Consider the following 26,393-nt stretch of genomic DNA (forward strand, 5'->3'; position numbering starts at 1 on the left):
CCCATTTGTATCCAACAGGTTTCACATCTTTGGGTGTGAGCACAATAGGTCCGAATACGTTTCGTTTGTTAAGGGAATCTAGTTCGACTTGAATTGCATCTTTCCATTTCATCCAGTCATGTCTCTTTTGACATTCATATACAGACTTTGGTTCTGGATCTTCGTTTTCTTCATTTATTTCTTGTGCTAAGAGATATGAGAAAACATCATCAATGTCATCCATCTTATTTCGTTTCCATATCTTTCCATTATGGATGTAATTGATAGAAATCTCGTGATTTCCTTCAGATTCAATATGTTCTCTATTGTCGTTAGATTCACAATTTTCTTCTTCCAAAATATTTTCTGTTATTTTGGGAGTATCATGCTTTTCACCTTCCTTACGTTTCCTAGGAACTTTATCTTTCGAACCAATAGGTCTACCGCGTTTCAAACGTGTTCCTGATTCACGTGTATCAACTGCCGCTCCATATTTTTGTGGTATTTCAATACGAGCAGGAGTATTTGCAGCTGGTATGTGTGATTTAGTTACCATTTTGGTATCAGCAAATGCATCGGGTAATTGACTTGCTATATTTTGTAACTGCATGATACGTCGAACTTCTAGTTCTGATTGTTTCGTAGGAGGATCAAGGTGTAATAAAGATGGCACATTCCATTTGATTTCCTTTCCTACTTGATTATTGTCTCCCCCTAGGGTTGGGAACTCTTTCTCATTGAAATGACAATCGGCAAATCGTGCCGTAAACACATCACCAGTTTGTGGTTCTAGATATCTTATTATTGATGGAGAATCATAACCAATATATATTCCTAACCGTCTTTGTGGTCCCATCTTTGTACGTTGCGGTGGTGCTATTGGGATATAAACTGCACAACCAAAGACTTTTAGATGAGAAATATTTGGTTCTCTACCAAACGCTAACTGTAATGGGGAATATCTATGGTACGCACTGGGTCTTATCCGAATGAGTGCTTCTGCATGCAGAATGGCATGTCCCCATACAGAGGTTGGAAGTTTTGATCTCATGATCAATGGCCTTGCAATTAATTGCAATCGTTTAATTAGTGATTCTGCCAAACCGTTTTGTGTATGAACATGAGCAACTGAGTGCTCTACTTCAATCCCTGATACCATACAGTAATCATTAAATGCTTGGGATGTGAATTCACCAGCATTATCTAATCTAACTCTTTTAATTGGATGATCAGAGAACTGAGCTCTTAATTTGATTATTTGAGTTAAAAATCTCGCAAATGCCATATTTCGAGATGATAATAGGCAAACATGTGACCATCTACTCGACGCATCGATTAATACCATAAAGTAGTAGAATAGTCCACATGGTGGATGTATTGGTCCACAAATGTCACCTTGGATTCTTTCTAAGAATTTTGGTGATTCTTTATCAATTTTGGTTGGTGATGGTCTTATGATTAATTTCCCAAGAGCACATGCAGCACATGTCATTTTATCACTTTGATATAGATCTTGGGTTTTCATTGAATGACCATGTGAACTTTCAATGATTTTTCGCATCATTGTAGTGCCTGGATGACCAAGACGGTCATGCCATAATGTAATATCTTCTGGATTTCTTTTGACCACAAGGTTTGATTCTATCGCATTAATATAAGTCTGATGTAATCCAGAAGGAAGTTTTGGAAACTTTTCCAGTACAAGATTTTTGCCTGATTTTTCAGAAGTTATATACATATACTTCTTTCCATTCTCAGTTGCAGACTGAGTTTCATATCCTTGAAGGTATATATCTTTGAAACTCAACAAATTTCTCTTTGAATTTGGAGAATACAAGGCATTGTTTATGGAAAACTTTGTTCCATTAGGCAACATAAAGTTTGCTTTGCCAATTCCCTCGATCAAATCCGTAGGACCTGATATTGTGTTTACAGTCATTTTTGCTGATTTTAAGTTAGAGAAATATCTCTTATCTTTCAGAATAGTATGTGTTGTACCACTATCTGGAATGCAAACTTCTCTGCCAATTTGCTTAGTTGTTGTTCCATTATCCATTTCTGTAACACACAATTAATATTAATAAAGAAAATAAATTTTCATAAGTAAACATTATATAATTATACATTGATTATAAGCACACACACTTATACATTAGACTATAATTATACATTAGTTGTTTCGAAAAACAATTTTATTCTAGAACTGAAAATACATAATAGTAATAATAATTTATGACATCACTGGCATTATTGGGCTTGATTACTATAAGCATTTTAATTATCTTGATGAGTGGCCTCGTCGACATCGTCCATAAAGTCAGAAGACTCAAGGTATGTAGATGTTGTACCCTCGAAGTGCTCATTGAGATTAACTTCCTTTGCTTTGCCTTTGATGGTTTCTTGGTACAACTTACATAGATGCTGAGGAGTTCGGCATACTTGAGACCAATGCCCCTTCGATCCACATCTGTAACAGACGTTCTCGTTTTTACGAGTAGGGTTTTCTTGGGCTTCATTCCCTTTTCCACGATTGGATCGATTCCATGTGTTGGATCCCCTTCCTCTTGGGTTGTAACTCCTTTCATTACCACGATTAAATCGATGGCCACGACCACGACCGTGACCACGACCACGACCACGACCACGATAGGAAAAATTTCCTCTTTCCGGATTTTTTACATCCGTCGCATTCACCTCAGGAAATGCTTTGGTTCCCGTGGGTCGGGTATTGTGATTTTTGATAAGGAGTTCATTATTTTTCTCCGCTATCATGAGCGCTACAGCGAGTTCAGAGAACCTCGTGTATCCACGGTTTCTGTATTGTTCTTGTAGAACATAATGGTTTTTGTGGAACGTTTGGTAAGTCTTCTCAAGCATTTCTGCTTCCGTTACGGGCTTACCGCAATATTCTAATTGCGCCGCTATCCTTAATATAGCGGAATTGTACGTTTCCACCTTTTCAAAATCTTGAAATCGTAGGTTCGCCCACTCATCGAGTGCATGGGGAAGAGTTATTTTCTTCTGGTTATCAAACCTCTCCTTTAGGGCTTTCCAAAGATCTAGAGGATCTTTTACCCTCGCATAGTCATGCGTAAGATTTTCATCTAGGTGTTTTCTCAGAAATATTACGGCCCTAGATCTTTCGTGAGAAGCTGATTTATTCCCTTCTTTTATTGTCTCGAGTATTTTTTCCGAGTCTAGATGAAGCTCCATATTAGTTATCCATGCCGTGTAATTTGCCCCAGTTATTTCCAAAGCCGGAAACTGGAGTTTTTCAATATTTGCCATTTCTGAATTTCCAAGACACAAAATAGTAAATTTTATTAGAATTTTATAATATTTAAAATGAACCGTTTACATTAATCATGCAAGCAATTACAAATAGAAATAGTGTATAGAAAAGTAAACCGATATTCATCGTAAATTCCCCCGGAGCAAATTCTCCAACGAATAAACCGTAAATAGATACACAAATTAGAATTGCAACTAAAATCAAAAACGCGCGAATCATCTTTCTTGGAATGAAAAACCGGAGGAGAGCGATTTGAAAATATTTGAGAGATAATGAAATGTTTGGATGAAGAAAATGAGTGAAGTATGAATGTATTTATAGATGTAAAAATACTGTTCATAGCCGTTGTAAAAAGGTAAAATTTTTGAATTTTTTTCTTTGTGACCGTTGGGGTTAAATCGTTAAATCGAAAAACAGTTTGAAAATATCGTAATAATCAGTCAATCGATTTTAGTAAATTTCACTATATATATATATATATATATATTTTTTTTTTATATAGGTGAGCAAACATTTGTATAATAAAATTAATATAATACACAAATAAATATTAATCGTATTATGGTGATAGATTAATTTATATTTTAATATTGAATAAATTTTGCGGCGGCACAGCCAAGCCAAATGATAATGGTGTAATTAACAATCAAGGTTTATTAACGAGGCGACATACCGCCCGCATTAATATAGATAAATAATAGTGAATTAAAACAAACACTATAAAATAATAAACAATAATATAGGCGGTATACCGGCCATTATAGCAGGGTAAATATGATACATATAAACTTTACCGAATTGCAGAGTGATCGTGCTGATAACGTGTTATAAAATAACTTACAATTTTATAGTATCGAAAAATTTAAATAAGAGTGAAATTTTATACCCGCAGAAATAAAAAAACACTGATATAAGTATAATAACGAGAGAGAGAGTAAGTTATATGAGGAAGAAGAGAATGGTGTAAAGTGCGTATTACAATCGATCGAAACAATCGTTTATATAGAAGTAAAAAGAGAAAGTTACTGTGTGTGCATAGTGGCAGTGGGCTCCACATAATTTACTTCACACGATCATTTTCAATGATCGGTGCTTCCTTTGTTGACATCCTATTTTTCACGTTTATAACAAATCTGTTATTAATGAAAACTTTTCGGATACAAACATACAATAGCAAAAAAAAAAAATAGCAATTACATTAAATCTGATTTTTTTTTTCTTTTATTATTTCTGAAGAATATGAGGAAGATATTTTTGAATCAAGCAATATTATCATTCGGCCCGTAAATATTATAGTTGGGCGCTGATAAAGAAATAAGTTGGGCCTAGGTCTTTAATCATTGTGTACAGTCCAACTTTTTAAAGTGACACTCGTGTGTTGTAGACTTGTAGGTAGGCCCAAAGCGTAAGCAACTAAAAACAGATAATGATGATAACGACAAAGGGGGTTTTCTATAAATGAAATAATGAAAACATCTCCCAATACATATGTTTCGATATTATTAATGAAAAATACAATTTGAACATCAATAATTAAAGTGGGGGAAAATTTTAACTGGAATTTAACTCAGGAAGAGAAACGGTGGACACATACCAATTTTTGGCATATTAAAATACAAATAGTTAGGACGAATCCGCCAAAGACTAATAAATAACTTCAATCTTTTTTTTTTTCCGTCTATTAGTATATTTTATTAAAAGAACAAAGCCCAAAAGCGGACCAAGCCCAAAAACACCCAACAGAGGACCATCAAGGCCCGATTACAACTTAACCATTAGCCCAACAAAATAACTTCAATCTAACAGGAGCACTGTGATATTAACATATCTCTATAATATTATTTGAGAAGTCAGTTTCCTATGTGTCGCGCTCAGGTTAATTCTCACGGTGGTTGATTACATTGATACCCTTAATGAATCAAAAATAAAATATTTAAATACTATAATTGATTTTTTATTTAAATTCCTTTTGTAAAATTTTACAAATTTTTACAAATAAAATATATAATAAAAAAGGAAATATTTATAAAGGCTATAAATTGAATTTAGAAACGAAAATATATGAATAAATAATATGCTATCATTAAAAAGGAAAGTTCACAAAATAGTAATATTGTATTAAATATATTTTTAAAATAACATAAAATATACTAATAAAATACTTTCTTTATATTTTTCAAAGTAACATTAATAATTTTTATATATCTATCTATTTTTTAGTTGATTACATAAAATAATTAAGTAACATAAACTGATATATTGACTAAAATCATTTATAGTTAGTATTATTGAAATGCTATTTGTATTTCCTATATTTTGGTTACTATAATATCTTTCAATTACAACAAAAAATATCTATAAATTATACTTTACTTATATCATATGATTTCTCAGATGCAATCACAATTTTTTTCTGCTTATTTTTAAGAGATATAACGAGAAATAAAGGTTAACAATAAACATCTTTTTGATCAAATACTTATAAAATATTTAAAATCACACTATATACTTTAACGAGGTAAATATATTATATTTTATCATTATTAAAATTGTATGTTTTTTTAATATTAAATTTGCTTTTAAATTCAATGTTTTTATGTTTGTGTAATTTTTTAATATAACCATAATCAGAGAAGACATGAAATTAGTTAGAATTTTATAAAAATATTTTTATTATAAATATTGATATGAGTTCACGAGCTTTCCAAAAAGTATGAGAAGTAACTTTCTATATATCATCTTTTCTAATATAATTTATAAAATCAATATTTAATTTGATATATATTATGAAAATACATTCACATTTAAACGATAAATAAATTAATTTGACTTGACTTAATTATAATAAAAAATTATACTTCAGCTTGAATTTGAAAGAATATATGTAAGTTAATATACTCACAACATGAGTTACTGGACTAATCCAACTTATATCTAAAATCATAGATTTAACTATAATAAGAAAATATAATTTTACAATAATAATAATTTATTTCATAAATATAAATTATAGGATGACTCAAAACGCATTGACAAATGAAAATAAAATATTAATCAAATATAACAATTTAGTTTTTTGTAAAATTTATATATATGCATGAGACTTCAGAATATTATCATTATATTTATTTACATAATTTTGATTCAAACACTTTAGTTTATTTTTTATTTCATTTTAAGCACAATATATCCTTTTTTTGTCAACAACAAAACAAACTCATATGGACTATGTGAACCAAACCGATAGCTCCGAATCTATATAAATGCCGTAAGACGGTTGTTGCAGCACAATATATCTTAAGTTATACATAATCTTCCTAAAATATAATTACATATTTAAGACAACAACGAACCTAAATGTTAATAAGAAAACTAATCAAAATTTTAATATATTTAGAAAAAAAAAACCGACTATAATATAATAAAAAATATGATAGTTGAATTCAGAGAAATAGATGCAATCCAATATACCCAAATCATAACTAAATTGACTGTAAAAATAACAAAACCGACTAGATATAATATATCTAAAATCATATGTCTAATTAAAATAATATAATATTATTAGTATAAATTAATGGAAAATTAAAAGTAAATAGCAATTAATTGGTATATTATATTTACTTTATAAATATTTATATCCGTGCATGAGCACGGGAAAATCACCTAGTGATAATGATTTTAAGTTAGGAAAATAACCAGGAAAAATAATGATTTATGAGAAGAAAAAAAAAGAGTTAAAGATAAGAATCCACAATCATTTTCAAAATTGCCACCTAATTTTCGGCTTAAATTTTAAAACAATCACTTTCAGAAAAGTAAACCACTTGTGACTTGTCTGAACCAATACAAAAAACCACTATCTAAAATAATAACCTAGGTGCTAATAAATACTACTAGAAAACAATCCACGCTTCGAGTACAGATGAATTCGTCTATATTTATAAAAAAAAGTAACTATATCTACATAAAATATTTTCCCCTATGAAAAAGTCTTAGATTCCCAAAGAATAAAAAATAATTATTAGAAGTAGACATTTGAATCTTGATGGAAATTAACGCTGGGTATTGATTTGATTTGTTATTCGTTTCCACCTGCTTTGAAAATTTATAGATATTATAAATCAATATCTATTGAAAACAAAACAAAATATAAATACTAGAAAAATATATGATGTGTTCTGATTTTAATACAAATAGATGTGTATTTACGATTAAATATATAGTTTTAAATGTATAATATTACATAATTATGATTTAATATATAATTTATTAAATTTTATTTTTAAAATTACTTATAAACTATTAAATTAAAAAAGAATATTAAATCTGTATAAAAATTAAAATCATTCTAAAAAATATCTTATAAGAAAATTATTAATTTTAAAATTTCATAAAACATATAGTTTCGTTAATTTTTACTTTATATTTTTATTATGTTAAAAATATTTCTAAAACATAAACAAGTATTATTTTCTAGTTTTACTTGTATTTAAAAAATGGATGAATTATCCGTAAATATCCGTGAATATTTGCAAATATAAAAAAATTATAGATATTTAGAAAAATAGATATCTTTATTTTTCGAAAAAACAAATTAAAAAATCAGATATAAATAAATCATTAATATTGAAAGTATGCTACTATTGGTGCCCGGACCTATTGAAAATAGTGGGTCCTTGTGTTCTACACACAATTGAGGCAATGAATACTAAATAAAACCATTTTTAAAAATAAATAATTTATGGTGGTAAAATTATCGGTTTTAGAATTATCTATATAATATTTTTCAGTATTGTAACGTCATAATTAATCAGATATTAGAAAAACAATAATAATTTATGAGCCTGCTCATTTCAATAATGGTGTAGAAATAATATAAAGTAAAATAAATACAAAAACAATAATAATAATGATAAACAAATGGTGGGCCGTTCTATATTTCAATCATTGATCACCGCACAGAAAACTCCAAACTTCCAAGCAAACCAGTGGGCTCAAGGTTTCTATACCTTTCTCTATCTTTCTCTTCTTCACTCAGATTCTTTCCTATAAGCTTGCCTCTCTCTGTTTATTGTTTTCATCTCTCTCTCAATTCTCTTATCATATTCTTGCTTGTATCTCTCTCAACTCTCTTATTTGATTCTTTGATCATGATACTAAGCAAGAGACCTCATCTAATGATCCGAAAACTGTCGGAGATGCTAGTTCCAAGAAGCCGGTCTGCTATTAAACCAGAAGACTATTCGGCGAGTCCGAGAAGTCCGTTAGATTTGAAGTTCCCGTCGCCAGTTAACTCGAACCGTTACGGTTCCGGTGGTGTCGGTTTGGGTATCGTGGCTGCGTTGGAGGAAAGTAACACTGGGATTAACCGGTACGATCCGGTTTGTTTCTCCGGGAGATTCCGATGCCCTGAGATTGATCTGTCGGAAGAGGAATACACTTGCGTGACGAGCCGTGATGGGCCGACCAGAGTGTATTATAACGAAGAAGGGTTTGAATTGGTTGAAAATGGGTCGGAGTTCGATGATCGGAGAAGGCAGAAACCGATGGTTGAACCACCGGTTACTAAGAGACAGATTCGTAGGGAACCGACAGAGTTCCTGAGCTCGTGTTGCTTGTGTAAGAAGAGACTTCAAGGCAAAGACATTTACATGTACAAGTAAGTCCTCTTCGCATTATTATTATTATTTTTAATTCAGATCAATAATTAATAACGAATCTTTATCAACTAATCTGAATTAAAGAATAGATTTGTTGAGTCGAGACAAATCCAAGATTGTAAATCCCAAGATTTCTAATTTTATTATTTTTGTTGGGTTGTGTGCAGAGGAGAGATGGGATTCTGCAGTGCAGAGTGTAGATCAGTGCAGATAATGAACGACGAGCGAAATGAGCAATCTAAACCGCAAGTTCAGAGAAAAGTCGACGTTTTGAGTTCTCCTTATGCCGCCGGCGAACAGGCTTTTGTTGGAACTCGTTTTTGACAAAGGGGTGTGGACCATTTTTCCGATGGGATTTTCGACGGAGACGTCTGTCGGAAAGACCGGAACTTGGGCACGATGTAATCGTCACTGTGAACACTATGAGTTAGTGTATTTGTTGGTCAAAATCAGAGTTGTGTTGAATGAGAAATGGAGGTCCAAAGTGAGTGTTATGCAAAGTTTATAAAGCTTTAAATTTAGCTAAGTATAAAATATTTAGCAAATGGATCACTTTGAATATTTGGGTTTGAATTTGAAATTGATTTTGTTAGTTGGACAATATGTCTATTAACTTAATATTCAAATTTTATTTGTGATAATCTTTTATGTTTTTGTTTAAAACATAAAAATGAAAACCCATAAAAAAATAATTTATTGGCTTTGAATTGATTTGGTCAAGAAGCAATAATTATTTTTGTCAACATGAATGAGTCAATGGAGAATCAATTTTCATTATGGCTATTCAATATAAACGTTGGTGCCTCCACTAATCTATAACGTGTGCTAATCTCTTTGTATTATAAATAAGAGGTCATTTGTGTAGAGAAAGACACACGTTCACAGAATTCAACAATTCCTCATATCATTTTTGTTTCTCTTTCTCTTTTGATATTTCTTATTAAGTCTGAGAGTATACACAAAACTATTTCGCCAGGCTTCTGATAGAGTGACGCAAATTCAGAAGATTGTTTGCAGTTGTATCCTGGGACTCATTACGTTATCGAACCGTCGCACTACGGGACGTATTTTGAGTTAAGGAAAGAGATAATATCTCGCCTCTGCAGTTGTTTCATCCTCCTTTTCTTAAATCTTTGGTATAATCTTATCAATTTTTATTTACAATATTCAGTTCTCCGTAGTTGATAAAATACGGTTCTATCAGTCTTAACTCAAAATATCCGTTTATTGCTTTGCACTAACCGGACTGATTATTGTAAAAGTGTTTTTTTTAAGAACAGGTTGATTTATTTTTTGGTAAAAGGCGTTGAAAATTGGATCAGCTCTTTCTCGGTATCAGCGTTGAAATTTTTATATCTCTCGCTTACGTTTGTTTTGCAGGATTTGGTGATTAGTTTTAATCGCGTTAAGATCCTTTTTTGATTTAATTTTGTCTCGGCTCTTCTTTGATAGCTTAATTCTTTCGTTTTAATATTGCTATCTGATTCGCTTTAGTCAATATTGGATTGTTGCATCTTTGTCAGTTTTCCTTTGTCGTAAACAGCATCAAAGTTCATTGCTTTATGTTATTTGTTAAAGGTTTGACTTATATTGCATTTGTTTTTTGATTAATCGGATTAAAAAAAAAAAGAAGAAATAGTTGGCTTTTTTTGGTTCCACTTCCAGCAATCATTCGTTCTTGATTATTTTATCTTTTGACCAGTTTATATCTTTTGTTATTGCGTTTGACTTGACCTTTAATTTGATCTGTTACTGCATTAAATTTGGTCGTACCTCCGTAACGTTAAGGTTTCAGAATTTATAGTATTCTGATTTTTTTTATTTGAATTATTCATTTGTCTTTTATTCAAATTGTTGAAGTTATTTGTGTTTGTTATTGAAATATACTAATCTGTTTATCGGGTTTTGTGAGCAGATTAAAATTCAAGTATGTCTTACAACACAAGTATGTCGATCTTTTATAGATCAAGTGATGCGATCGGCAGTGGATTAAATGAGTCGACGCCTCAAATTCATTTTGAGAGTGGTCTGCCATTTATGATTCCATTTGCTATGAAAACTGAGATGTCTACTGATTTTAATCAGAGCATTCAGATTGAAAAAGACATGTGTGCTATGGTCACAGAAGTCAATTTAAATGAGATTAATTCAAAAGACTGGTGGTATGACACTGGTTCCACTACTCACATATGTATTGATAAGGACATGTTTAGTACCTATCAAAAATGCAATGTTGAGGAGATGTTGTTAATGAGTAACACCGACTATTCTATTATTGAAGGTTGTGGCGAAGTGAAACTTGCGCTAACTTTTGGACAAGAGATAATTCTCAAAAATGTGAAACATGTCCCAGATATGCGAAAGAATCTAATTTCCGGTTCGCTATTAAGCAAAGCTGGATTTGTAGTAACTTTCGAGTCTGATAAACTTGTGCTAAAGAAAAATGATATTTTCTTGGGCAAGGGATATGTTGAGGATGGACATGTCAAAATGTGTATTAAGACAGTCTTATTCACAAATGAACCAACTGCTTGTTTGGTTGAATCATACAAAGTTTGGCATGAACGATTAGGACATGTAAATTATAAGTCTGTTCAAAGATTGATTAATTTAAACCTAATTCCGAAATGCAAACTGAGCAAGGAGAAATGTGAAGTGTGCGTACAAGCAAAACTCACAAAAACTCCATTCCCTCATGTTGAGAGAACAACTGAACCTCTTGGTTTAATTCATACAGATTTGTGTGATTTAAAATTTGTTCAAACTAGAAGTGGGAAAAAATATTTTGTGACTTTCATAGATGATTGTACAAAATATTGTTATGTCTATTTGCTAAGAAGCAAAGATGAAGCCTTGGAAAAATTCAAGGAGTATAAACTCGAGGTTGAAAACCAACTTGATAGAACTATAAAGATAGTTCGAAGTGATAGAGGAGGCGAGTATGATGGACCATTTGATGTGTTCTGTAAAGAGCATGGCATTATTCATCAAACAACTGCTCCCTATTCACCTGAATCTAATGGAGTTGCGGAGCGTAAAAACCGAACTCTTAAAGAGATGATGAATGCGATGTTGCAGGAATCTGGGTTAGCCCAGAACATGTGGGGGGAAGCTTTGCTTACCACAAACTATATCCTCAACAAAATACCAAACAAAGTCACTGGTAAAACACCATATGAACTTTGGAAAGGTGTTGTACCTTCGTACAAAAGTTTAAAAGTGTGGGGGTGCCTTGCAAAAGTTGCAGTACCACCTCCCAAGAAGGTTTCAATCGGACCTAAAACCGTGGATTGTATTTTCATCGGATATGCCCATAATAGTGGTGCTTATCGATTCTTGGTTCATAAGTCAGATGTACCAGATGTACATGTCAATACAATTATGGAATCAAGAAATGCATCTTTCTTCGAACACATATTCCCGTATAAGAATAAAGAAAGTTCAAAACGAACTCGTGAAGAAAGTGATGCAAACACCTCTGGATATGAGGTGAGCACTTCTGGCACATCTTTTGATGATGCAGAATTATTTGAAGATGAACCTAGACGTAGCAAAAGAGCTAAGAAAAAATCTTATGGTGAAGATTTTTTGATGGTCTTTCTCCTTGAGAATGAACCAAGAAGTTTCGCTGAAGCTATGTCTACACCAGAAGCTGATTTTTGGAAGGAAGCTTTCAATAGTGAATTTGACTCCATTATGCAAAATCATACATGGTATTTGACCGATTTGCCACAAGGGTTTAAAGTTTTAGGGTGTAAATGGCTTTGCAAAAGAAAGTTGAATATTGATGGCTCAATTGATAAGTACAAGTGTAGACTTGTGGTGCAAGGTTTCCGGCAAAAAGAAGGCTTGGATTTCTTTGACACCTATTCTCCGGTAACGAGAATAACTTCTATCAGAATACTGATAGGAATTGCAGCATTGAAAAACTTAGAAATTCATCAGATGGATGTCAAAACTGCTTTTCTAAATGGTGATTTAGAAGAGGAGATTTATATACAACAACCTGAAGGGTGGGTTGTCCCAGGACAAGAACATAAAGTTTGTCGACTTGTAAAATCATTGTATGGACTTAAGCAAGCTCCAAAACAATGGCATGAAAAATTTGACAATGTTATGATGTCAAATGGTTTCAGTATTAATGAATGTGACAAGTGCATATACTACAAAAGTACACCACATGGGTACGTTTTGCTTGGTTTGTATGTTGATGACATGCTCATTATTGGTAGTAATAAAGACATGGTCAGTCAAACAAAGAACATGCTAAGTAGCAAGTTCGAAATGAAAGATATGGGATTAGCTGATGTTATCCTAGGGATTAAGATTTTTCGCAATTCTGAAGGAATCATCTTATCTCAAACTCATTATGCTGAAAAGATCCTTGAGAGATTTAAATCTTACTCAAAAGGAATAGCGAAAACTCCTGTAGATCCTAGTTTTCACTTGACGAAAAATTCAGGTGAAGCAGTGTTACAGTCGGAGTATGCGCGTGTCATCGGTAGCTTGATGTACTTGACAAATTGTACTAGACCCGATTTAGCACATGCAGTCAATGTACTAAGTCGCTACACGAGTAATCCAGGACATAACCACTGGAAAGCCATAACAAGAGTATTAAACTATGTACGTTATACTAAAACTTATGGGCTAAACTATGGTAAAGAACCAGCAGTTTTGGAAGGATACAGTGATGCCAACTGGATTTCCGACTCCAAAAACTCTAAATCCACGAGTGGATATGTCTTTACTCTTGGTGGTGCCGCAGTTGCTTGGAAATCTTCCAAACAAACTCTATTGGCCAGATCAACTATGGAATCTGAGTTCATAGCTTTAGATAAAGCTGCAGAAGAAGCAGAGTGGCTTCGAAATTTTTTGGAAGATATTCCTATGTGGGATAAACCAGTGTCGGCATTACGCATACATTGTGATAGCCAAGCGGCAATAGGCCGGGCACTGAGTAGTTTGTATAATGGTAAATCTCGTCATATAAGAAGACGTCATAAAACCATTAGACACTTGATCTCAACTGGTGTAATAACGATTGATTACATCAGAACAAATGAAAACCTTGCGGATCCATTTACTAAAGGTTTGTCACGAGATCAAGTTGTAAAATCATCAAGAGGAATGGGTTTAAAGCCTATGAACTAAGATGAGGTTTGGCGGTAACTCTACTTATCAGATTGGAGATCCCAAGAAATAGGTTCAAGGAGACAACTAAGTCAAACTAAGTCTGCCCAAAGCACTGTAAGACTTCGGTCTATACCCAGTTCCCAGGATGATTAAACAGTGCTACATGTAAGGAATAGAGGATAAGCATTTGCTTTTAATGATTTGTGTCCATTGTTTTGAGATATGAATGGAGTAGTACATGATACTCCTCTAAACAAAACTAATGGCAAATCACCTTGTGAGTGTGAAATGGGGCCGTTTCTAGGAGAATAGTGAAAGGCTATATTCTCTAAGTTCACTCATGATTACCAGGAATGTTCACGGCTAAAATGAACACAATAGAGAAATTAGTTTTGTGAGAGAATGAAGCTGTGTTATAGCTATTGTCTAGGTTTACACCAAAGCCCGGGAGGTTCAAGACATCATGGCCACCTCCTGGCCGAGTAAATCCGATAGCTATTAACAATGACTGGTTCAAGGCTGAAAAATTGCTACCAACTCATCATGCAGTGGATTTTTCGTTCATACTCTCAAAAGTTTTTTTTTCTTTTGAGTCATGTGTATAGAGTCATTTCTATTCATGTGGGGGATTGTTGGAACTCGTTTTTGACAAAGGGGTGTGGACCATTTTTCCGATGGGATTTTCGACGGAGACGTCTGTCGGAAAGACCGGAACTTGGGCACGATGTAATCGTCACTGTGAACACTATGAGTTAGTGTATTTGTTGGTCAAAATCAGAGTTGTGTTGAATGAGAAATGGAGGTCCAAAGTGAGTGTTATGCAAAGTTTATAAAGCTTTAAATTTAGCTAAGTATAAAATATTTAGCAAATGGATCACTTTGAATATTTGGGTTTGAATTTGAAATTGATTTTGTTAGTTGGACAATATGTCTATTAACTTAATATTCAAATTTTATTTGTGATAATCTTTTATGTTTTTGTTTAAAACATAAAAATGAAAACCCATAAAAAAATAATTTATTGGCTTTGAATTGATTTGGTCAAGAAGCAATAATTATTTTTGTCAACATGAATGAGTCAATGGAGAATCAATTTTCATTATGGCTATTCAATATAAACGTTGGTGCCTCCACTAATCTATAACGTGTGCTAATCTCTTTGTATTATAAATAAGAGGTCATTTGTGTAGAGAAAGACACACGTTCACAGAATTCAACAATTCCTCATATCATTTTTGTTTCTCTTTCTCTTTTGATATTTCTTATTGAGTCTGAGAGTATACACAAAACTATTTCGCCAGGCTTCTGATAGAGTGACGCAAATTCAGAAGATTGTTTGCAGTTGTATCCTGGGACTCATTACGTTATCGAACCGTCGCACTACGGGACGTATTTTGAGTTAAGGAAAGAGATAATATCTCGCCTCTGCAGTTGTTTCATCCTCCTTTTCTTAAATCTTTGGTATAATCTTATCAATTTTTATTTACAATATTCAGTTCTCCGTAGTTGATAAAATACGGTTCTATCAGCTTTCTCTCCTGGGATATTCGTATTTTAGGATAGCATAAAATTTACATTTAGAATAAAAAAGAGTGATCACCATTCTATTTATAAGAAAAAAAAATAAGAAAGAAAACAAAATGAATTGATAAAAAAAAATGAAAATTTTGGTTAGGTTAAAAGCAACTTGTATAGAAGCTTTGCTTTTGGTTTTGATTTTGGAATAACGTTTAATGTTTATATGTTTGGTTTCTGTATCAAATAAATCAATAAAAAGCTAGAGATGATTTAACAGAAAAAAGTTAAAGTTTATGTATGTGCGATTATGCACCCATGTTCGCAAATTTATGATTCCAGAATATTGTCATCTGTTTAGCAGAAAAAAAAGTATTGTCATCAAGTAAGAATGAGAGACATGCGTCTTCAACTCTATGACTGGAAAGTCGAATGATTCAGTCTCCTATGGATTTATTTTTGGTTTATCTATAAGAACAAAATTTACCAGTCAAGGTGTTTATAGAGATATCCATATTACAAAAACCTTGTTAAAATTGTAATAATGTATTGAAATCATTATCACTTTCTTCTCAATTCCAAACTTGGATTAATTCACAATTCCAACTCAAAATATCTTTGAAAACAAAATCGCATCCTGTCAGTTTCAGGTTAATGAAAAAAACTATAAATAGCGTTTTAACTTTTAAGTAAAAGTTAAAGACTAGCAAAGAAAAATAGAAAAAGTAAAGTAAAGACCCGACGCAACATTATGTGCAAGTGCAATCAAGCCATTGTGGCCCCTTGGATGTGCCATTGTGGCCCCTTGGATGTGCAACTTGTTGCATCTGGGCCCGTTGTCAAATCTTAAAAAATGACTTGATATAACGTCTCCACGCTGTTTTGATAAGATGAAGACTTCGGGCTCGCTTCTGCCCGATGTGATGTACTTCTGAACATATGTTACCGCAGCAGAGAATGTAAAAAGAAAATACTAACGGATAAGCCCACCGTATGTGATACGTCTACAATGTATAACTATGGGTAAACGAGTGTTTTTGCTGCTGTAGAGAATAGAGATATTCCAGTACTTTTAAAAGAGAGAATGAGGTTTTGGATTTCTCCTCAGGTGGGTTGAATATATAAAAAAACAAACATTTTAAATTTAATTACTCTCCTTAACTGGAAGCTTCAGCTCTTTCAATAAATAAGAAAAGAAAGACACATGGATAAATAAAGTAACCTGATATTAAGGTCGTCAACAACAACAACCAAAAATAAATAAATAAGAAACTGATGTTTCTTACAAAAGTTGCAAGCAAATGCTGAAAACAGCAGAGGAAAAGGTCTATAACACAATGGATTTAAACCCAAAAAAGTAGCAAAACTATAAGGATTAGTTTCGTACAGATATACTGAGTTTTTTTTTCTGGCGCATTGAACAGACAACAAAACTCCTAGGAGTGGAATCAGTAGAGCTTCTTGATATTATAGTAAACGATGGGAGCATCATCAAAAGGAGGAGTCACAACTCAAAGAGATTACTGGGAACCGAGCCAAGGTGCGTTAGGCTTGGAAGATGCTTCGGTAGAACCGTCTATCTGGTACGGTGCCTTTGATGAAATCCTGTTGGTGATGGAATGATAAGAAACTTTTGCTTTGAAATGGTGGAGTAAAAATAACATTAAAAAGATTGCAATTAATTTACCTATCCTTTCTCTTCTCAAGGAATCGATGAAGTGAAGCTCTTCTAGCAATTGGGAGTTCTACATATCACAAAACAGAGAAGTTAAGAAAAATATGGAAAAAGCCAAAAAAAAAAAACTCTCAGAGACTGAAACCAAAGAGAGCTCTTACCGTTACCGCAAGCTAAAGAGGATTTGTTGGCTTGGATTGGCTCTGGTGCAGCCGTTTTCACATGAATAGAAACTGGATTTGGGGTAGTGGAAGCAAACTCTTTATGATTACTGGCAATGTTTTGAGTATAAGCAATCTGGCTACTGTTCAGTTCAGATGTGAAGCTTTTAGCACTTGCTTTGTGAGCCAAGTCAATGACTTGCTTGGCTTTCTCAGCAGGAAAATCATCAAACACCATAACTTGACCGCCGTAGAATATGGTCAATGGCGCAGATAGAGACTCCACGTTCACAGATCTGTTCAAGATTAAAAACAAAACACACACAAAAGTTAGTCAAGCTTTGTATATAATAATCAGATGATAAATTATCAGAGTATTTGCAAAAAAGAAAAAAAGAAACATACTTAGTATCCATGATCTTATCGACTTCTTCCTTGGCTCCTCCAGGGGAAGAGGAAGAAGAAAAGCTTGATTGCCGAGGAATCACATCACTCTTCGGTGGTTTAACGTCTTGAGCAGCCGTAGAAGGGAAGAGATTCATCATCGTGGGCTCACGTGACACACCAAAAGCTCCTGCAAATTAACCCCCCCCAAAAAAAACGACAAAATCAATCTCTAAATCATATATCTGGTTTATCATCAAGACAGAGGACTATGTCTCAAAACCAAACATAGAAGAAGAAACATCTCACAGAAACTCAATAAAGATATAAAATTGATTCCCGGTTCGCCTATACGGTTCTGTTTCCGGTTAACATGTAACCAATTTTCAATTGCTTGTTTTCGAATCGGAGCGACAAATGAAAACAGATCTAGGTCCTGTAGAGGGAGAGAAAGAGAAAGAGGAAGAGGTTAGGTTGAGTTAGTTACCATGGAGGTCGGGGTTGCATGTCAACCCTAAGCTGAGATCTCCGAAGCTACCCTTCTCCTTGAGATAACGACTCAATCGACTACATGTCTGCGAGAAGCTCGGCTTCTTCTCAAGCACCTTCTTCCTCTCACCGGAGGATTCCCAACACTCGGCAGAACTCGTCATCCTTCTAAATCAATCGATTCGCTAAACCCAAAAACCTCACTGAAAGGACAAGAAAGAATCTCTATGTTTCCTGCTTGCTTTCTTCAATTCTTCTTCTTCTTCTTCTTATTATGCTGGTGTGAGGAGGAAGAAACGTGAACGTCTTTTTAATACTTTCTTTCGCTCTACTTGCACATACCAAACAAACTAAATTAACTAAATTAAAATTAGTAATAGAGACATATACAACACGTGTTTTAATTAAATGCCCAACTTTATTCTAACGGCAGACCGACTGGTCTGTTTGAGTTCACCGTCACCCACGTCTAATCCCTAAAGAAGCAAAAAAAAATATTTATTAGTAAAAATAAATCTCAGTTTCAATTTTAAGTATCGAGTGTATCGAAAGCCTTCTAGTATTATAGAGCAGTATTATAATAGGCAAGTGGCTTGCTGCTGAAACTCTGTATAAAACTATAGCGTCCACTAATCCATTTTGATCCATAAATCACGTTTTCTGATTTTACCTTCTACTTAATTAATCTGATATGTAATAATAATATTAAAAAGATGCGGGAAGTTCACGTCTCCTCCACAAATGCTATCCTTACGCGTGTCCATTTTAACTGCACAAATTTAACCATTATTTTGGAGTAAATATTCTTTTCTTATTATCCCACGTGTATGATGTTAGCCTGTTAGGTGCAAACAAATATCCAGAGATATTTAATTGAGATCTAATCTAACAGACTGCTAAAATCGTTTTTTAGAGGACTAAAAAATACGTGAAACAAAAATTCAAGGACTGTTCTGATACTCTATAATATTATAAACCATGTCAATTGTCTAAATTTGTAACGAAATTGTCCCGAGATACCTTCTGTCGTATTGCCCTCTGATTGGTCCGTATTTATTGTTTTATCCTTGGGTTGATCTATATATTCACGGTTCTCATCCTTTGACTACCGCCATGTTTATGTATTCATCCTCAATCTTTTGGGTAATTATGGAACTTCCACATCTATGCACAGTATTTATTTCTTTACCATGAATTTTGTTTAATAATTATTTTCGCCTCTGATAGGGATATAATTAGGATTTACGTCTATGGTTGATTCTTATTTCTCTTGTATTATATTATTAACTAAGTAAGTAAAAGGCCGGTAATCTAGTTTGTATACACATACCCAGGTTATAAAAAACGATGCCCACTTCTCTATGAAGTTACTCAGCAAGAAACAAAAGCACATAAAGACATCAGGTTTTAAATATAACTGGAGTATGCAACCAAAAAGAAATAAAAGCAAGTGGGGATATCTCTGTAGTGGTCACGGATATGTAAGAGGGGTCACAAGAATAATAGAACATAAAAGCTTCCTTCAGTTACTAGAGGAATATTAGTCTTCACGTTTTTTTACTGTAGAAACTTTATATATTTATGGTTCTCTTACAGTACATATTTTGAGGCGAGACTGATTAGATTACTTTTATCCATTTGTGTGTTATGTAAGTTGATTTTCAGTTTTCACAGTTGATTCCTCCTTTCTTTATCTGCTTTTCTTGCACATGTTTAACAGTAGAAAAAGCTTACACCCAAGTAGGATATTTTTGAGCCATTGGAAGGACTTTTAGCAATCCAAACTATAATTTAGTTTCCCAAGATATGTTAACTAGAAGCATTGATAAACAACTGTGAAGAGTTACTAAAATTTTAACAGAGAATTGGTTTGGCAATTTTCAGATTGTATGATTAACAAATAGAAATGAAATGAAATACTACAAAAGGAAAAGGAAGGCTACAAAGATTCCAGTCAAAATGTATCACACGGAACAGATTTTTTCTCACGGCAAATCCAAACTCTGCTACGTTTGCTCTTTGTCCAAGTTCTCTGGCACATCTGATCTTGATCCTAAGAAACTTAGCTTAGCTCTTGGTAGTTTAACAAACTGTGTTGATTCCCTCAACAACAAGATAACACATGGGGAGTTCTTGTAAACACTGCACCAGAACAAAAATCCATGCTTTAAAACTCAGCTTCATAGTACAAACTGTCCATTACTGATGGCATCAGAAAACAAAATGGAGAGGTTAATGTGGTACCTTATACAAGCAGGTTTGGAGTTACAAGCAATGAGTGCTTTTCACTTGTAAGGAGCAAAAATGATGCTGGAGTTATGGCCACCAAACCCGAAAGAATTTGACAAGGCTGCTTTAATGTTCAATCTCTCCTTCTCAGGACCCACCAGCAATTTTGTATCCTGCTCCATTTTCACCACATCATATCAGGTAAGTATTATTTAAAATCTCACGCCGACAGGACACATTAAATGGTTTTTGTGTAGGATACTAGTAGTAACGAACTATGATAATCTTGGAATAACAAAAAGACAAAACAAAATTCGCTAACATACCACTCCATTGTCTGGACTCTCGAGGTTGATATTTGGATGAACCCATCCGGTCCTTATTGCCTGTAGTAAACAACAGAAATTTAACATGAAAAAGCTGTGAATATTGGTTTAAACATCAGCAGTTTTTCCCTCAAAAGATACGTTGATTTGTTTGTCTAATAGTAAATGTGCTACCTGCACGGTGGCGACAGCTTCAACGGCCCCAGCAGCTCCCAGCAAGTGTCCAATCATAGATTTTGTGGAATTTACTTTCAGCTGCCACATTGTGCAAGAGCAAGTAAGGAAGGAAAGCACACGAAGAGTACCATGAAATCTTGTAACATACACAGAACTTGAGGAGGGATGGACGAAGTGAAATCTACCTCAGGATTTTGGCCAAAACAGTGAGAAAGGGCTTGATACTCCTTAAGATCTCCAGCTGGTGTTGAGGTTGCATGTGCATTTATATAGTTGATCTGTTCCTTTGAAATCCCAGCATCAGCTAATGCTCTCTCGATACACAGAATCACACCAGCCCCTGTGGTTATAATCACAAAAGAGATTTACAACTTGCAGTTGATTTTAGCAAAACTAATATGAAATAGAGGGGAAAATGAAACTACCATCAGGGCGAGGCTCGGTCATGTGGTAGGCATCACATGTGAAACTCCCACCAAGGAACTCTGCGTAGATTGTTGCTCCTCTTTTCTGAACAAAAATATAAATAAATAAATCAGAATACATAAGTTCTGACAATTTTTTCCATAGCAAGATTGGAAAAAAACTTGAAGGTAAAGTTTCATTTGTGAAAAAACAGCAAACAAGAACGAGTGAGATATATACCTTAGCATGTTCAAGTTCTTCCAAAAGCAAAACTCCAGCTCCCTCTCCCATCACGAAACCATCTCGATTCTGTTATGCAATGAAGGCCAAGACGCATTTTCTCACATTTAAATTCTTTCATAAGACATGCCAATGGAAGAGACTAGAGAGAAAGAAATTGTAGAAACTTACGCTATCCCAAGGGCGTGAAGCTTTTGTAGGATCATTATTCCTCTGTGAAAGAGCCCGGCATGCAACAAAACCTCCCAATCCTGCATTGATACACACAAGATAAGATAATAAAAAATCATGCAGCTTAGATTTAAAGAACATATAGGAAGTACAGGATAGCGAATTTGCACCTATTGGAATAATAACTGAATCTGAGCCACCACAGAGCATTACATCCTGAAAGATTTAGCAGGGGAGACAAGACATAGGATAATAAAATTAGAAACCAGAAGAAGTCTACCAAAAATTCCAAGTGGGTTGGAGAATACTTACAGCTTCCCCTTTAATAATGTGGTTTGCTGAATTCAGAATGCAAAAGTTGCTTGTTGCACAAGCAGTTGAGATAGAATAGTTTGGCCCCATCCATCCCTAATACATGACCACCAAAAAAAAGGTAAGTACAAAGTTTCTAGCGGTGATCCATATAAATATTGCCTAACATAAAAAAATTTAAATCAGACCAGATCCAAAGCAAGCATAGCAGAACCCATGTTTGTTGTCGCGAAGGGCACACAGAAAGGATTCATCTTCTTGTAAGAGATCTTCATAGCTTCAATAGCATCTTGGAAAACCTATATATCAATATCGAATTGTCAGAAACCTCGATCTTGAAACACTTTTTCATTACTCTCTAAAACTCTAAAATATTCAAAAAAAAAAAACAAGATCAAGAATGTAGACCTTCATGCCACCCATTGCAGAGCCAATCAAGACTCCGCATTTGGCTTTGTCAAACTCTGCCATAACTTCTTCAGTTACACCACCATCAACCAAAGCTTTCTTGCCAGCAGTGAGAAGATAGAGCATGAACTTGTCCATCCTCTTAGAGAGTTTTGGAGCAACCCATCCTTCAGTAGAGAAGGATTTGATCTCTCCAGCAATTCTCTTGACAAAGGAGAAGCAATGAAAAAGATATTCAAGTAAACAACAAAAAGCAAACACACCAAGAAACCGTGAAATAATAATAATAATATAATGCTTATTACCGTAGGAAACTCAGAACAATCAAAATTCTCAATCTGGCTAATACCACTGTTGCCTTGTAGGAGATTCTCGTAAAAGGTGTTAGGGTCATGACCAAGTGAGGTTTCAACTCCCATCCCTGTCACCACAACCCGGCGCTGCTCCGTAGGGGGTTTATTTATAACCATGGCTTCCTTATCCATATCCATCGCAATTGCCATGGCTCCACCTAAACACCATAAATGATAGTGTAGTTGAATAAGAGATTAACTCAAATAAGCTACTATCCAGACACCACATCTCAAATGGCATTACACACAAATAAGTAACAGGCAACAAAGAAACAATATTTGACAGCTACTTTGTTCAGGTCACACCATACTCTGTATTGGGCCTAAACTCACAACAATGTGCTTACATAACAAAAAAAAAAAAAGAAGCAACTTGACGTTTCAGCTGAGATTCCAAATCAGCCTCTGCTTTTTCACCTCCAAGTTGAATCATTTGACCAAATAACATAAAAAGAGAAACTTTACTAACAGAAAAAAAAAAGAACAAAGCTTTGTTATTACCGGAACTAGCTGCTCGATTCAATCTCCTCTGGTTCCGATTGAGAGAAACAGAGTTCGATCCGAAGAGAGAAGACAAGGCATTGCTGCTGCTGTTGTTGCTGTACTGATTACAAGTCGTGACGAGAGCGTGCTGAACGCTACTACCGGATCCAGGAAAGGCAGAGCATTTGCTGTTGCTTCGACGACTCCGCCCGGTAGATTTGAAAGCGACGGCTTGTCGGGAATCTCCGCCGCCGTGAGAGACGGACATGCAAGCAGCGACGAACCAGGTGCATAGGGGAGATGCGTAACAGGAAGACGACGCAGCACCCACCATGGCGATAAAAGTGAAGTGAGAGAGAGCACAAGAGGAAGACGACAAACACGAAATAAAATGGGAGGGGAAGGCGAGAAAAGGGTGAAGAGAGAATCTAGCGATTCACGAGAGAGGTTTAAGAGAGTAATCGATCTCGATCTCTTCTCTTCTCTTCTCTCTCTGGATGCGTAAACTCGTGCGTGGAGACGTCAAAAAGATACATACAAGAGCACTTGCTTATATCAATCAACACTTCAAATCTCAGAAATATCCACGTCCAGAATTAAATTTTTATTTCGTTTTATTTTAATCCTAAATCTGAGAAAACGGAATATAAAATTATATTTTTAAAGTAAATACAAATAAAATAATGATATATCAACATTCCGTACAACATATATATATATATATATCTAAATATAATAATGTTACATAAACTTTTATCTATTTTTGTTGGCAGTAAAAATACCCCTTTTCAACCCCAAATCTTGCTTATTTAAAAGTAGTGTAAAACTGAAACACAAATTAGATTCTGATTAATAACTTCAATCTTTTTTTTTAAATATAAAAAATATAATATCTTTTTTTCGACAAAATATAAAAAATATAATCAGTTATTGTATTTTGTTAAGTTTGATAGTTTTAAGACTATTTCCAATGGTGATTTATTTTCTATTTTTTGCTTCATTTTGAAAAATATTTACTCCAATAGTATTTCATTTGTTGTTTCAAAATGAAATAATGAACATTCTTACTTCGAATTTGAAGATATACTGTTGATATTTTCGTTTTTTTAAGATGAACTTTTTAAATTGTAAATTGATCCTTAATTTTTACTTATTCTTATTTTCTTATAAAATAAATTATATATGTTGGTATTATCCTATTATTTTGAATTTTCTATTATTATTTTCATCTAATTTAGATATTAATATCGATAAACATAAATATATTCACTTTAAAGAACTTTTAACTAAGTTTATGTGTTTTTGTTTGGAACATTTTAGTTGATTACTTGTACGAAAATTATATATTTGATGTTTCTAATAAAATTTAATGTTCTTTGTTTATTTGTTTATGTTTTTGTACTAATTTATAATGTTTAATTTATATTAAGTAATAGTTGTATTAGATTGTTGTTAAAACAAAATAGTTGGATAAAAATAGTTAATTTGAAAAGTCATAAAGTATTATTAACAATTAATGATTAAGTGAAGATATAATATAGTTGAGCGTAGATGGAATATATTTGGAATAATTTTTTTCTGAAAAAAGAAAATGAAGCAAATTATTGAAAAAAATATCACTTCATTTTTTTCTTCGTTCCGAAGAAAATGAACTTTTGAAAATGAATGAATCCAACTTTTGTGGATGCTAAAACTACTAATTTTTTTTAACTTGCAGTAGATTATTGCAATAATCACAAACTGAAAAGCATTTTTTATCTTTTTTTAACTTCCAGTAAATAACAATTTTTTTATTTATGATAATAAAATATAATTTATTGCAGCAATTGAAACACACAACTAACAACCATTAAAAAAACTCAAGTTTCTGACTTTTATTTTCGTTCGAAAGTAGTAGTAGTAGTAATTAGAAACACTCTATTCCAACATATTGGAAACGTTGTCAAAATTAATTGTGGTTGATGCTCACTTATTCCACTGGATGATGAAACTAAAAGTAACAATTTGTCTATGCAGATAGATTTTTAGTTTTACTTTTAGCTTCATTGAAAGTATGTTTTATAGAGGAAAATCTGTTCACCATGAGCATAAAACAACGAGTTTTAAAAAATAAATCATCACTCATTCGTTTACTCATATATTTTCTTTTGTTTTTCACATCTACCATTTTTAAGTTAACAATGTAGAGTTATTTCTTCAAAAAGAAAAATGTAGAGTTATAAGCCCTTTCTCAAAAAAAGGAGAAAAATGTAGATATACGCACATACAGATGTGGTGACCTCGGTTTAATCGAAGGAATGACACTTGTATACCAATATCTTACTGTTGTAATTGTGGCAGCGAAGTGCTACAGTAAGTGATAGCGATATGGCAATGGCACCACTGTTTTTTTTAACTCTTCTAAAAGTACATATATTCAGCAAGTTACATGCACTCCTGATACAATAACTTCACTTGTGCGTACTTGTGAATCTTGACGGTGGTAGTAGATCCAGAAATATGAACATTGATGAAAAAAAAGTCATGGATTTGATGTGATGTGTCCTCAGCTGACGACGATGAGTAACGTAATAAAAATTATCAAGAAATATAGACACCTCAAAATCATTAAATTGTTTACAGATTAATGTTCCGCTGACTATGTATGTAATCAATAAATTGATAGGACCATACACGTGATTTGATTTCCTTACTGATGTAAACATATACACATATATCAACTTGCTCTCTCTATTAAATACTATATTGCATAAAAACAAGTTGTGTAAGTACTAGACTAATAAAAGTAAAAAAAAAGAGTAGTGGCAAAAAACAGAGGCAGGAAGAGAAAAATGAATGGGAAAGAGTCAAAGTGGGTAAGCTCTCTCTCTTACCTAACATTCCAAATTCGCATCACCATTCTCAGCTAAACCAGCCTACCAATCTCCGGTTTTTTTATTTTCTGTATGCATCACTGTCTCACCCGTGGCAAACCGAATGATGATGACAAGGAGAC

General features: G+C 33.5%; 4 protein-coding genes across 4 annotated transcripts; 1 reads left to right on the forward strand and 3 right to left on the reverse strand.

The window, feature by feature from the left end:
- Nucleotides 1–2,056: 2,056 nt before the first annotated feature.
- On the reverse strand, nucleotides 2,057–4,230 carry LOC130497712 (uncharacterized). The gene has a single exon (XM_056990743.1). The coding sequence runs from the start codon at nucleotides 3,265–3,267 to the stop codon at nucleotides 2,254–2,256; it is 1,014 nt and encodes a 337-aa protein (XP_056846723.1). The 5' UTR covers nucleotides 3,268–4,230; the 3' UTR covers nucleotides 2,057–2,253.
- Nucleotides 4,231–8,243: 4,013 nt separating this feature from the next.
- On the forward strand, nucleotides 8,244–9,577 carry LOC108814819 (FCS-Like Zinc finger 13). The gene is made up of 2 exons (XM_018587450.2): nucleotides 8,244–8,933; nucleotides 9,102–9,577. Exons 1-2 carry the CDS (start codon nucleotides 8,425–8,427, stop codon nucleotides 9,256–9,258), a joined length of 666 nt encoding a protein of 221 aa, XP_018442952.2. The 5' UTR covers nucleotides 8,244–8,424; the 3' UTR covers nucleotides 9,259–9,577.
- Nucleotides 9,578–16,794: 7,217 nt separating this feature from the next.
- On the reverse strand, nucleotides 16,795–18,629 carry LOC108817055 (protein TIFY 10B). Its single transcript, XM_018589648.2, has 5 exons — nucleotides 18,293–18,629; nucleotides 17,827–17,995; nucleotides 17,422–17,717; nucleotides 17,273–17,330; nucleotides 16,795–17,190 (listed from the first exon to the last, which is right to left on the reverse strand). Exons 1-5 carry the CDS (start codon nucleotides 18,456–18,458, stop codon nucleotides 17,106–17,108), a joined length of 774 nt encoding a protein of 257 aa, XP_018445150.2. The 5' UTR covers nucleotides 18,459–18,629; the 3' UTR covers nucleotides 16,795–17,105.
- A 1,470-nt stretch (nucleotides 18,630–20,099) lies between these two features.
- Nucleotides 20,100–23,917, reverse strand: LOC108817052 (3-oxoacyl-[acyl-carrier-protein] synthase II, chloroplastic). Its single transcript, XM_056991188.1, has 14 exons — nucleotides 23,417–23,917; nucleotides 22,868–23,073; nucleotides 22,563–22,766; nucleotides 22,343–22,453; nucleotides 22,155–22,250; nucleotides 22,013–22,058; nucleotides 21,843–21,922; nucleotides 21,672–21,740; nucleotides 21,452–21,536; nucleotides 21,212–21,366; nucleotides 21,024–21,104; nucleotides 20,850–20,909; nucleotides 20,539–20,696; nucleotides 20,100–20,436 (listed from the first exon to the last, which is right to left on the reverse strand). The coding sequence occupies exons 1-13, from the start codon at nucleotides 23,730–23,732 to the stop codon at nucleotides 20,580–20,582; spliced, it is 1,626 nt and encodes a 541-aa protein (XP_056847168.1). The 5' UTR covers nucleotides 23,733–23,917; the 3' UTR covers nucleotides 20,100–20,436; nucleotides 20,539–20,579.
- Nucleotides 23,918–26,393: the final 2,476 nt, after the last annotated feature.

Source organism: Raphanus sativus, chromosome 7 (genome assembly GCF_000801105.2).
Source record: "Raphanus sativus cultivar WK10039 chromosome 7, ASM80110v3, whole genome shotgun sequence".
Classification (NCBI taxonomy): Eukaryota; Viridiplantae; Streptophyta; class Magnoliopsida; order Brassicales; family Brassicaceae; genus Raphanus; species Raphanus sativus.

What these genes read in the sequence shown, in the direction of transcription:
- LOC130497712 (XM_056990743.1), bottom strand. Translation starts at nt 3,267, where the DNA reads ATGGCAAATATTGAAAAACTCCAGTTTCCGGCTTTGGAAATAACTGGG.
- LOC108814819 (XM_018587450.2), top strand. Translation starts at nt 8,425, where the DNA reads ATGATACTAAGCAAGAGACCTCATCTAATGATCCGAAAACTGTCGGAG. An exon ending in AAAGACATTTACATGTACAA is followed by an intron (nt 8,934 to 9,101) that starts GTAAGTCCTCTT and finishes GGTTGTGTGCAG; the next exon opens with AGGAGAGATGGGATTCTGCA.
- LOC108817055 (XM_018589648.2), bottom strand. Translation starts at nt 18,458, where the DNA reads ATGACGAGTTCTGCCGAGTGTTGGGAATCCTCCGGTGAGAGGAAGAAG. An exon ending in ATGCAACCCCGACCTCCATG is followed by an intron (nt 17,996 to 18,292) that starts GTAACTAACTCA and finishes GTTAATTTGCAG; the next exon opens with GAGCTTTTGGTGTGTCACGT. An exon ending in GATAAGATCATGGATACTAA is followed by an intron (nt 17,718 to 17,826) that starts GTATGTTTCTTT and finishes AATCTTGAACAG; the next exon opens with ATCTGTGAACGTGGAGTCTC.
- LOC108817052 (XM_056991188.1), bottom strand. Translation starts at nt 23,732, where the DNA reads ATGGTGGGTGCTGCGTCGTCTTCCTGTTACGCATCTCCCCTATGCACC. An exon ending in CTTCACGCCCTTGGGATAGC is followed by an intron (nt 21,741 to 21,842) that starts GTAAGTTTCTAC and finishes ATTGCATAACAG; the next exon opens with AATCGAGATGGTTTCGTGAT. An exon ending in GTTTTGGCCAAAATCCTGAG is followed by an intron (nt 21,105 to 21,211) that starts GTAGATTTCACT and finishes ACAATGTGGCAG; the next exon opens with CTGAAAGTAAATTCCACAAA.